The following is a 12,543-nucleotide window of genomic DNA, read 5'->3' on the forward strand; positions in this document are numbered from 1 at the left end:
TATGTTTATAGATTCAACTTTTATGTTGTCGTAGAGTTTAATTTTTTATTTTTTTCATTTTTAAAAAAAATTAAACTAAACATTTTTAATTTATTACGTTTTTTATTTTTATTTTGTAAAAAGTTATTTTTTTATTTATTAATTATATTTATAATTATTTTAAATATTAAAATATTTATTTTTTAATCCATTATTTTTTTTTAATTTATTATTTTATTTGTTTATTTTTAAAATGGTAAGGAAAATAAAAAATAAAAGTGTAAATGGTAATTGAAACTTTATTTTGTATACATTTTGATTGTATAGAAATTGAAAAGAAGAAAGAAAGCGTGTTAGTAGTTGGTGAAATGGAAGGAGGTAAACTAGGGACGATTCTGATCACCAACGACGACGGAATCGATGCTCCTGGTTTACGAGCATTGGTTCAATCGCTCGTCGTCGCCAATCTCTTCAACCTTCAAGTCTGCGCTCCTGATAGGTAACATTTCCACCGTTCATCGCCGTTTTTTCTCATCCATTCTTCTTTCACCGTTGCACTATTTTCATTTCTTCGTTTTTGCAGCGAGAAATCAGCTGTTAGTCACAGCATCACTTGGCTCCATCCAATCGCCGCTAAGCAAGTGAAAATTGATGGAACCACCGCATTCGCGGTTTCTGGTTCGTTTCTCTCTTACCGTTCTTCACACAGCTTCATTACTATTTCATGTTACGAATCATTATTTGCATTCTCTTGACAGGGACGCCCGCTGATTGTGCCTCTCTAGGGGTTTCCAAAGCTCTCTTTCCCACAGTACCTGATTTGGTACATCTGTTATGCTATGCCATGCTTCTTCAGTTCTAGTTGTGCACTAGCACTATTTGATTCTACCGCTACAGCTTATAGTATTTTCAAACTATTGTTGAATTGATTGATCGCATTGCTGCATAGCTCAGTGGCTGGTACTGAGTGTATACTGGAAGAAGGCTGTTATTGTTTTGTTATTTATAGACCATCTGATTTCCGGCTGTTTTTTTAACCTAATTCTGCTGTTGGTGTGGTCGAGTTCTCTGCATATAGGACCTATTTGACTGAGCTATGCCTAAATAGTTAAATAGCAAATGACAAGAACATCAAGCCAGTTGCTGATGCATGTTATATCCATTTTTCAGGTAGTCAGTGGCATAAACAAAGGTAGCAACTGCGGTTATCACATGTATGTATCATCTTTTCCTTTCACATGTCCTCACTGACATCTTACCAACTTTTCTACTTGTAAACTTCAAATGAATCTCTATGAAATTAGAACGAAAGTATGAGAAACATTGAAGGGGGAGGCAGATGCAAAGCCCTCTCTTCCTTTGCTAGGAGTAAGCAAATTAGTCATGTAAAAATTGGTGTTGTTCCTCTGACAAGACAACCATCTTCATTTATTATGATCTTTTTAGATGAAATTTGTACATATGAAGGAGTGATCTATATCAATTTGATCTTAAAATCTATATATTAGACCTGACCTTTTTTTTTTCCCTGTTGGAAACAATCTAATTTCCCCAAACAAGTAATTTATAATTTAAAATCTGTCCCGAGTAAAATCCTGGACCTGATTGTAACTGATGTAAAAAAGGTACCTTAATACAATAAGTTTATCCTTTGAAAAGTTTTCCGTTATCATTGTAAGCATTGAAATGAAAATGATGATTGCAGTTCCTTGAAATCTTAGATGTGGTGCAATTATGATTTACATAATGTTTCTTTCCAGTGTAGTTGCTTCAGTAGTTATGACTTCATGAATTGCCCATATTTTACTAAATAGGTCCCTTTGCAGTGTTTACTCAGGTACTGTAGCTGGAGCCCGAGAGGCCTTCTTCAATGATGTACCCTCTATCTCCATTTCATATAACTGGTATGGCATATTTGCAATCTGCTTCTGCTGTGCTATATTACTGGATTTATCTTGAATATTTATTCAAAAGTTAATTTTGAAACCATTTTGTTAGCTTGTATACTTGTGACTGTGACTGGTAATTGAATGAATGCTTCGAGTAATGTGGCTCTTCGGTGTTCTTAACTATTTCGACATTCTTTCATTTATCTCTTACCATGGCAACAGCTTTTCGTTAACCTGTTTCACCATTTGGAGCTTACTTTATATTCAGGGTTAAAGGAAAGAGTGACCTAAATGACTTCACCCTTGCTGCACAAGTATGCCTACCTATCATAAGTGCTGTACTGGTTGAGGCAAAGAATCCAAGCTACCCTAGAAAATGTTTTTTGAATGTAGATGTGCCAACCGTTGTTCCTAACCATAAGGTATATTACAATTATTTTTCTAATCTGTATGTTTTCCTTGTGATAAATTATCAATATGATCTAGCCAATACTTTGTTTTAAATGTTCAGGAACTACTTTAAAGTTTTGTATTGTTATTTTAAGTAATTGTATGATAATAATTGTAGATTTCGTATCTTATTAAGGATAAAGTATGGTTTGCACAATGAACATTGATTTCTTCTTAGCGTAGTTTTATTATGACTGTTAAAAGGTCATGCTTTGTTTAAAGTGAGAAACATTTTTAAAGGTTTTCCTTTGTTTTGAGTGGAAAATATATTTTTTTCACATTAATATATTTCCAACAAGAGATAGAGGTCAATAGATTGTTTAGGACCTGATTTACGATAGAAAAATAAGGTGTTCTTTTTTATCCAATTATTTTCCTTGTTTTCCAATCGCTGCAAAATTTGTGTATTTAAATCTCATTTATTTGCTAAAATTATACCATTCCTCCCAAAAGCTTGTCTTGGTTAAATCCTAAAAACTAGGCCTACGTAAAATCCTTTTAGTGCATTTTTGGTTTTGTATTGAATAAAGTCAAACGCTAATCCATGATCCATATCCAAGTTGAAGTTACTTAAATAACCTTTCATTTGAGCTTCCAAATGTCAAACTAAAGACACACTTTTAGCATTTGTATTAGGTCCGCCTCAGGCTTGGCTCATTTACTAAATAAGTGAGGCTATTTATCTACAAAGATCAGACTTTCGGCCATCTGAAAAACTTTTTAAGTCTATCAAGCTAATCTATTTAAGTAAATAGAAATAATATATTATTATCATTACATTGAATTTCTTATTAGAATGTCTCTAAATTATATATTTTTTGATCTATTTAAAGATTTAGGTCCATTGACTTACAGTTTTTTAAGTCTGTTAGCCTATTTAGTGGTAGGTTGGTTAGCCAATTGAAAGGACTTGTTACGAAGTAGACCATTAAATAGACTTTCAAGCAGGCTGATAAGAAAAATAGGATAGACCTATGCAGGCTGATATTGTATCCCCAAAAATGCATTCATATCAAGACCTGGGACGTTGTTTTAACTGTTTATCCTATTTATTTTTCTATCCTATTATTGAAGCTAGAATTTGTATAAAAGACTGTCATTTAATTTCTAACTTTGCTACGAAAACATAGCGCTTTGCTATATCATGCAATCAATTATAACTATTTTTTGTGCCTCTACATAGGGTTACAAGCTAACTAAGCAGGGTAAAAGTATCATCAAGATGGGATGGAAGCAAGTCACCTCTGAGACAGAAGGACAAAAAATGTCGTCAGATATGACCAATACAGATACAGATATATCAAAGAATTTTGACCCATCATCTGTATCACCAGAACATCTTTTGTTTACGAGAGAGGTGGGTCGATTTCCTTCTTCTTTCTTTTTATTTTCTTGAAATACCCATATTGTTATAAGTACCACACAGCTGAGTCTTCTGCTTAAGTATGCTGTGCTTGGACTATCTCAAAACAGAGCAGAGAATGCAAGCATTCAGTTTTGCCAACTTCTGAATTAGCAGTGGTCACGAGAATCTATATGGAATCCCCAAGTGATATTACTTGGATGAACATTTCCTAGTCCTTCACACAAGGAAAATGATGCAATGATCTTTAATCTTTTGTAGGTGAGAGGTTCCCACCTTGATGACGACGAATCAGACTATAGATCTTTGCAAGAAGGATATGTGAGTAAATATAAATTTGAGAACAAAAAAGTTAATATACACATACTAAGCATTTTCGTTTTTTCAGATCACTGTTACTCCTCTTGCTGCCCTCTCTCATGCGGAGGTAGATTGTCAGGCCTACTTTAAGAATTGGCTACAAAGTGTCCCTGGCCCATCATCCTTATAATCCTGGAAGTCCTATCATGTATTTGTAGTTTATGTGTTGCTTTGATTGCAATATATTGCTTGCAGTTGCTGCTTTTGCTTTTACATTGTTAGCATCCTTGTTTTAAGAATAACTATTCTTACTGAGATGAATGGAAAGTTGTAATATAATGTGTTTAAAAGACACCGGTACAAATGACATTTGAGAACCACAGAAGGCCTGCGTAGCACAATTTGTCATATGATCAATTATTACATTATAGCACCCCTTTTTTACAGGCCGTGACTTCTGAATGCTTTTCATTTGCTGATTACTCCGGTTCACTGGAAGTGTTCACCTCAATATGTTGCTAAATCAACTGCTTTGATCCTGACCAATTTGGTTGCTCCGGTATGCTTGTCACCATATTTGTCATTAGGCAATAAAGACATTTCAATAGTGTTGCATAATTGATTAGAGCTTCGTTTCTGTAATTTACTAAGTAATAACATGTCTATCATTTTTAGACTAATATAATAGCAAGTATTCTTGTTCAGTCTTCATTTACATGAATTGCTCAAGTTATTGCTTGAATGAATAAGAAAATTACTATATCAACTTGAAAAAAAAATACTATTTCTTTCTTACCCTACTGCTAGTTTGGGTTGATCTTGTCCCTTGTCTGTTATTAAAGGAGTCTGTTATTTCCAATAGCTACTTCTTTCATAATTTAATACACACATTGCTGATAGTTATCTTAAAATTGGATGAAACGTACTGTCAAATTCTATTGAGCAATTATATTTGCAGGTAATGGCCATTCTTGACTGAAGCTATTCATAGTCTTCGAGTACCTGCGTGTTTGAATTCTATACAGGTTTGAATACATTGCTTATTCCGAAGCGAAGTAATGCCGTTTATGGTGCTATATTATTCTGGGAGCTAAATTTGCAATCCTGTGACAATTGTGAGAATCTGAAAATAAATTATGCTTTACCAAAAGATTGCATCTTGTTTACCTCTCTTGACTTGGGGAATATTGTTTTGCTTCTTTCGTCCTTAATATAAAAGTTAAGGTATTCTTTCATTTTAGAAAGATTATTCCAAAATGTAAAAATTACAATTCTGAGAAGATATTTCCAAATGCATTTTTTTTCTTCTTTATGAAATGTAAAAATTACATAAACTCATCCTGAAAGAAGTCAAGTCTTGATTAGTACAGAGTGAGAAAGTTGTTCCCTAAAACGTATTTTTGCGTAGAGAATGTTAAACTACACTCAGCCTCAGGTTGTACCCAAGTGTATCAGTCTTCCCATTAGGTTTATTGAAACAAAGTTCAAAAGTAAAATTGGTCCCATTACGAATTAAATTGACTGCTGCTTTTGATCATGCATAGTCTACTAGGATGTGTTAGGCCACATCATTCTAGCCCTACTATGCTTTCGAACAGTGATGATAAGGTATTTTGATTTCCCCAGTACAGGAAATCCGTTTTCATCAGAAAAAAAAAAATCAATAAATCTACAACTTAGGCTTCCCATGATTAGGATATCGTTACGTTATTCTTCCAAATATTTTTATCGTTAGATGAGTATTTCAAAAAGCAAAATATTATGATATTATTATTTTATAGATTCTTCTTTTACCAAATGAATCCTGAGAAATATAAAAGGATTAGCATATAGAAGATTCAGATAATGGGACAAAAAGGACAAATTTAGAGATAGTTTGTTCTTATCATAAACTTGAATATTTGGGAGATTAATTTAGTGACTAAAATTAAGTGCTAATATGCTTTTAGTTACTTTTAGAATAAATGTTAGTAAGTTATATATATTAAAAGTATTCTAACAAATTTAAATTATATTATAAAATAGTCTTTCTAAAAGAGAAGTTACAGTATATCAGCTCGCTGATGAGCATTATACTCATTTAACTTTTAGGAAAAGTATTCTAATAACTTGGTAAGTTATACTTATCAAGGGTATTTTATTAAATTTTAAGTTTTAACATGTTAAGTTCTAAAAAAAAGCGAGATTATAACAAATTAGAGTTTGTGAGCTTCACGCACTCCTAAACTCCTCACGAGTTTGTGCAAATTAACATTTATTCCCTTTCAGTAAAAATGTTTGATTGTAGGTTGGCTATCCATTCCAGATAGCTTTCACGCATCAACGTCAATAAGGAAAATAAGGGAACAAGCTAGCATTTCAACAACAGCTTTAAATAGACAGCTTACCAATAAAAGCCCTTATTGAGGACTTCTTTAATTTGTTTTTCAAAGCTAATTTTTTCTAACTGGGTCACTCCCCTCCCTCCTGCAGGTTTTGGAAGCATTAAGCAGAAAAAAAGATGGACGTTTAAATAAGCTCTTAATGGATGCTCATAAGACAAAATAAATCAAAGTAAGAGTGTCATTCTATGTATGGATGCTACAAAAGTTTTTTTTTTTAAAGTAAAAGATAAACACTCTGTATGGACATCATAAATAGTTTATGTATGTACATTACGAACTTCGCATCGATTCTTTTCTGTGCATAGCCCTCATTTTTTCAATGGCCAAGAAGAGTGAGATTCCACTAGTATTGACCAGAGGACGTGGACGTCTTCATAGGGGCAAGATTTGACATCTTCATATAGAATGTATATGCCTCTTCCTGAAATGTTTTGCAAAATTGTGAAAATTTGTGACTGGGAAGAAATTGAGTGTGTGAAGAAAAACGCTTGAAAGAATTCAAATGATGAGGCAGTGCAAAGCTGTAGTTAATTTCTATGTCATTAGGTGAAGGAGGGAAGTGGGTTGCATGTAGTGAACTAGTGTTTCAAGAATAGAAGAAGCATTATGCTAAATGCAATGTGAAGAAGAGATGACAAAAGCATTTTTGAGAAAACTAGCATGAGTAAGAGAATAATGCAGGTATGAAGTTTGTGATGGAACCTACTCTTCTTTTGAGTTGAATGCATCCTGAACCAAAGCTTCTTGAGTGGAGAGATGAGGGATTGCAGCCACCCCATTTGGTGAAGTGGGTGTGGCTCATGCAGGTGTAACAAACATGAGGGACATAATAAGAAGAGGGTGAGAAAGATAAAGAGGAGGCCTCTACACCCTTTGCTTAAACAAGGGTGAACATTTTGCAATGTCGCTTTTCATGTTTTGAGACATTTTTACATTCCCTTGCAGGCCAATCATGAACTTCATTTGTTGCTGGTACATAGTCCCTTTCGAACCTCTTATCCCTTACAGAAGAAAAAGAAAACACTCCACCAATCAGCTTTGCATCTCACACTTTCATGACCATAAAAAAAGAAAAGAGTCTCTCTTGGTATCCCTTTTTTCCCTTTCCTTAAAGAGTAGTGGTGGCTTATGCCTCAAGATAAACTTGCCTTTTTTTTCACCATCATTTGGCATCTCTATTAGAGGTAAAAGGCACACATGGGGAAGGTTTCCATATTTGACACATAGGCCCTCCTCTTGCATTTTAAGCAAGTACAATCTCACTTTCATAGAGTCTCCAACAAGGCACACCCAACTTTGTTTCCTGTTAGTCCACCTGTTCCTCTAGGGTGTCTTACAAGAGTGAACACAATACTCTCTCAGGAATGTCTTCCTCACTCAGCTTCCACACCTCACTTCCATGGATATGATTTTACTTACAGTAATGATACATTAACTTACTTCAGTATATAACCTGCTATTCATGATATAAAAAAAAAGATTTTTTTTTTCTTTTTTAAAAATAAATTTAAATTTTAGACAAATAAATGAATTGTAAACTGGTACAAATTCTCAATATATCACTTATGTATGCATGACACTCCTAATGGTAGTAGGTACGTACCTAGCTATCAGTGATTACAGTATGGAGAAGTCTTCTCAATTTTGGGAAAACATATTTATGGGCCTACCATCTCAAACTCAAACTTCTTGCTTCACCCAACAATAAGTACAAAAATAAAGCAGATATAGGGTTTATCTAAAAATTACTTTTCTCACTATCAACAGGATCCTATTAAGTGACTTCACCATGCAACCAAACACTGCAAACTGATTAGCTTAATCCCAAATTCAGGATCATTGAGATCATGCTGCTTCTTCTATTCCTTTTTACCAATTTCTTTACTACAGGTGTTAGTGTTCTATCTTATTTTTCCCTCATTAAATATTTGGCATTTCAATAAAGGAAGAGGAATCCAACTTTCTTCATTGAAGGTCTATTCAATTGGTTAAATACCAAAGAGGGATGATATGTACACAATTATACATCAAATTATAACTGGAATTTTTTACTGAAATAAAATAATTTTAAAATTATATTGATAAATTACAGTTCTAAATTGATGTATTGTAAGTTGTCGTTTGTTAGAATAATATATTTTTTTCATTTAACATTTTAAAAAAACATTATTTCATAAGATTTACCAATTTACTTATAAAATTCAAATACTCTTTTCTCAAAGTAGAAGTTATTATGCAATTTTTTATACGAGAATTATATATCTTCTTCATTTAAATACCATTGTCTTTCTTTTTCAGCTTTAAATTCCCTTCTGTAGGTTAAATTTAATAAACTGCTAAATGTATTAAAAATAATTAAATCATTTACAGAAAAAAAAACCCGTAAAAATTAACCTACTATATTGTTGTAATGCGGTGTATGTTGATTTTTAAGAGAGTTGAGCCACGTAACTGAGAGATGTGAAAAGGGTCTCCAAACTAATTGATGCTTGCTAGAAATAACTAGAAAATAAAATCCTATTAAAAAATAATTTGATTTATAATTTATTTTTTTCGTTATGTGAGGATAACACTTAATCTCATCCAATAAGATTGAAATACAATGTTTATCTAGTATCTCATTAGGATTTCTCATCTCCTATATTCTCTCATTTACTCTCTATGTTGCTTTGCATATCTTTTTCACAAGTTTCCTTTATATAGAGAATGAGATAAATGTTTCTTTATAAAGAAATCACAGGTCATTAATGTGTTGTCACATTTTTAAGAAACCTTAAAAATACAATCTTCAACTTTCTATGTTGAACTTCAAAGTCTTAAAAAAATATAATTATAAGACTTTGAAATATCTATCATTGAATATACTCAATAGATCCATTATTAATATTCATTGGTCGTAATCTCCTATTAAATTATGGAGAAATTCCCAAATTTTTTGACAATAATAACAATTTTATGAAAAATTTACTCATGATATTTTGGATACATGAAATGTTATTCTTTAAAACATAAATTAAACATAAGAAACAAACATTTCATAAAAGAAGCCAAGAAAATTTCTTGTTGTAAAGAGTCACTCTTGTGTAAACAAGGCATGCCTTTCTTAATTTTTTTTATTATGTTACTTCCTTCACAGATGAACAATTATGATTTTCCTTTCATTTTATTTTTTCTTTCTTTATTCTTTTAATATATATATTATTCCTTCCTTATAACATAAAATAGTGTAAGAAAATTACGATTTGTAGTTATCCCAGCAATAGCAAAACCATTTTAGGAGTGGAATAGTGAAATCAAATCAGAGTATGTTTGGACAAAAAATTTCAAATATTTAAAATAGAAGAAATAAGAAAAAAAACAAAGAAACCAGTTTCTCGATAAGTTATGATTAATTTATAAAAAAAATAAAAATTATAAACACAAAAAAAAAATATTAAATAGAAATTAATCTTAGAACCAAAATAATTAGTTATTATTTCATTAAATTAGAGACATTCTATAAACTAAACTATTGAAATAGTTTCTATTACTAATAAAAATTTATAAAATAGTTTTTAAATTTGTATCTAATCCTTAGCTACCAAGATTTTAACTATTTACTATTTTATATTCTAAATTAGTCTTTAGTATTTTAGATACTAATTTAGAATCTAAAATATTAGTCGCTAAAACTTAGGTATCTAATTTAAGTACAATTTAAAAACTATTTTATAAATATTTATTAATAATAAAATCACTTTAGATATGAATAATTTTTTAATCTCTAAACTAATATCTAATTTAGTTAATATAGTGACTGATTATTTTCTCTAAATTTAGTTCTATTTAATAATTTCTTGTGAAAATTGTAAAATTTAAAACTTTAAACTTAATTGATAAAGAGGATGAAATTGATCTTTTATCTATAATAAATGTGGTATCTCTTGCCGACAGAGTGATTTGGATGTAAGAAGTGAAAATTATATTTGTGCATGTGAGTTTTGAAAGGTAAAGAGTGGTACATAGAGAGAAGCAATTGGGTTAAAGCCCATAAATGAGTGGACCAAAGTTTGAGCAAAAAGTGGGCCTAATAATGGAGTATTCAGACTCTGAAAACTTAAATTTGCAGAGAATTTGAAGGATACTTGTTGCCTCATATTTGTCTCAGACTGTGTCCACGGTCCATTCTCACTGCACCATCACTGTAACTATTCTCGTGATCATTCGTACCTTTCAATTTATAACCACCACTGCACTACCCTTCTTCTTCTTCTTCTTCTTCTTCACTATCACACATCAAAATACAAAAATATAATTCTTCTTATCAATTATTCCTAGAATCACTTCTTTTTATTCAACTTTCAGTCTTCTCGACTAGGTTCAATGCTCTCTACTCTTATCATATAGTCTTTCAGTTTTCTAGTATCATTAGAATTTCTCATCTCATATTTATAAAGAAATCATGGGTTATTAATGTGTTGTCACATTTTTAAGAAACCTTAAAAATACAATATTCAACTTTTTATATTGAACTTCAAAATCTTCAAGAAAAATATAATTCTAAGACTTTGAAATATTTAGCATTGAAAATACTCTATAGATCAATTATTAATATTCATTAGTTATAATCTCCTATTAAATTATGGAAAAATTCTCAAAGGTTTTGATCCTAATAACGATTTTATGGAAAATTTACTCAAGATATTTTAGATACATGAAGTGTTATTCTTTAAAACATAAATTAAACATAAGAAACAAACATTTCATAAAAGAAGGCAAAGAAAATTTCTTGTTGGAAAGAGTCACTCTTAACTAAACGAGGCATGCTATTCTTAAATTTTTTTAACTAAAGGAGGCATGCTATTCTTAATTTTTTTTTATTATGTTACTTTCTTCAAAATGAACAATTACGATTTTCATTTTATTTTATTTTTTATTTTTTTACTCTTTTAATATATATATTATTTCATTAATATATTATTTTCCTTCCTTATAATATAAAATATCTATCATCACTCTCTTCAATTTAAGGAAGTATTACTAGGGTTAATCATCGCATTCGAGATATTGTCTATTTTGTCTGTTAATCATCACAGTTTTATCCTTAAAAGTCATCTCAGCGGATTAAGGAAAGAAAGTATATATTTTAAATAACCATTGACCTCAACTCCTAAGCGATGTGAGTCTATATTGATAATAACGAACCATAATTATTAGAGTAAACTTTATCGAAAAGGGGCAAAAAGAGTGAAGAATTCTTAACATGCTTCTAAGAAACAAAGTGGAAAGAAAGGATCACAGAATCTGAAAGGAAATGGACTTGACATGGATATGGTGACCAAGGAACATTCCCTTTAACCTCAGAAGCAATAATAAGAACAAAGTGAAGGCATAAAGTGGAGTTTCCATTTTCCACTTCTTACACAAAAACAATATTGGCACACCATACCCTAAAGGAACTTCCTAATGCACAAATCTACAATACAAGCCAAAATTCAGCAGCTACACTGCCACCTACATACAGCTAAATCAATACATTCATAGCTTCATAATAAAACAAACCCTCTTCTAAATTTCACTTCTCACTCATTTATTCATTAAATCGTACATACACCAATTTTAACCTATGAAAATTTTATTTAATTTGTTTGACTTTGTTTTTTAAAAATTTCTCTCAAATACTAGTCTAAAATACACCTATTATCTTACTCAAGAGGCTTGTTACTTGGGAAGTTCTACTTCTTTGACACGAGACATTATAACATATTTCAATAACGTTATATTATTCTAATAAAAAAGTAACTTTAAAAACACATTTTATATAAAAGAACATAAAATACCATTTAATGAGTAGGACAATTATTAATTAAAATATGACTTTTAACATATATATGTCGACATGTTCTCTTCTTACATATATATTCAGTCATATCACTACAGAAAAAGTAATTAAATAAAAATTAAAAATAATTCGTTATTATATTTATTAAATTGGATACTATTTTTTTTAAAATATTAATATCTAATAATTTTTATTATTAATAAAAAAATTTAAATTGATATTTAATTAATTAGGTGAAGAATAATATATTTATATATTTTTAAAAACAAATAATTGTTTAATAATCTATAAAAGAATAAGCAGCATTATATAAATCATTTATTACTTGTTTAAGCTATCCTAAAAAGAGATTCAGAA

At 30.6% G+C, this 12,543-nt stretch overlaps 1 protein-coding gene across 1 annotated transcript; it reads left to right on the forward strand.

The window, feature by feature from the left end:
* Positions 1-286: 286 nt before the first annotated feature.
* Positions 287-4,425, forward strand: LOC137810385 (uncharacterized). Its single transcript, XM_068611622.1, has 9 exons — positions 287-478; positions 563-657; positions 738-802; positions 1,150-1,193; positions 1,806-1,883; positions 2,137-2,290; positions 3,502-3,675; positions 3,943-4,002; positions 4,070-4,425. The coding sequence occupies exons 1-9, from the start codon at positions 348-350 to the stop codon at positions 4,169-4,171; spliced, it is 903 nt and encodes a 300-aa protein (XP_068467723.1). The 5' UTR covers positions 287-347; the 3' UTR covers positions 4,172-4,425.
* The last annotated feature ends 8,118 nt before the right edge of the window (positions 4,426-12,543 follow it).

Source organism: Phaseolus vulgaris, chromosome 2 (assembly GCF_000499845.2).
Source record: "Phaseolus vulgaris cultivar G19833 chromosome 2, P. vulgaris v2.0, whole genome shotgun sequence".
Lineage (NCBI taxonomy): Eukaryota > Viridiplantae > Streptophyta > Magnoliopsida > Fabales > Fabaceae > Phaseolus > Phaseolus vulgaris.

Excerpts from the sequence above, each read along its gene's own strand:
- LOC137810385 (XM_068611622.1), top strand. The coding sequence starts at position 348 with ATGGAAGGAGGTAAACTAGGGACGATTCTGATCACCAACGACGACGGA. Across the intron at positions 1,194-1,805 it reads AGCAACTGCGGTTATCACAT|TGTTTACTCAGGTACTGTAG; the intron begins GTATGTATCATC and ends GTCCCTTTGCAG. Across the intron at positions 3,676-3,942 it reads ATCTTTTGTTTACGAGAGAG|GTGAGAGGTTCCCACCTTGA; the intron begins GTGGGTCGATTT and ends AATCTTTTGTAG.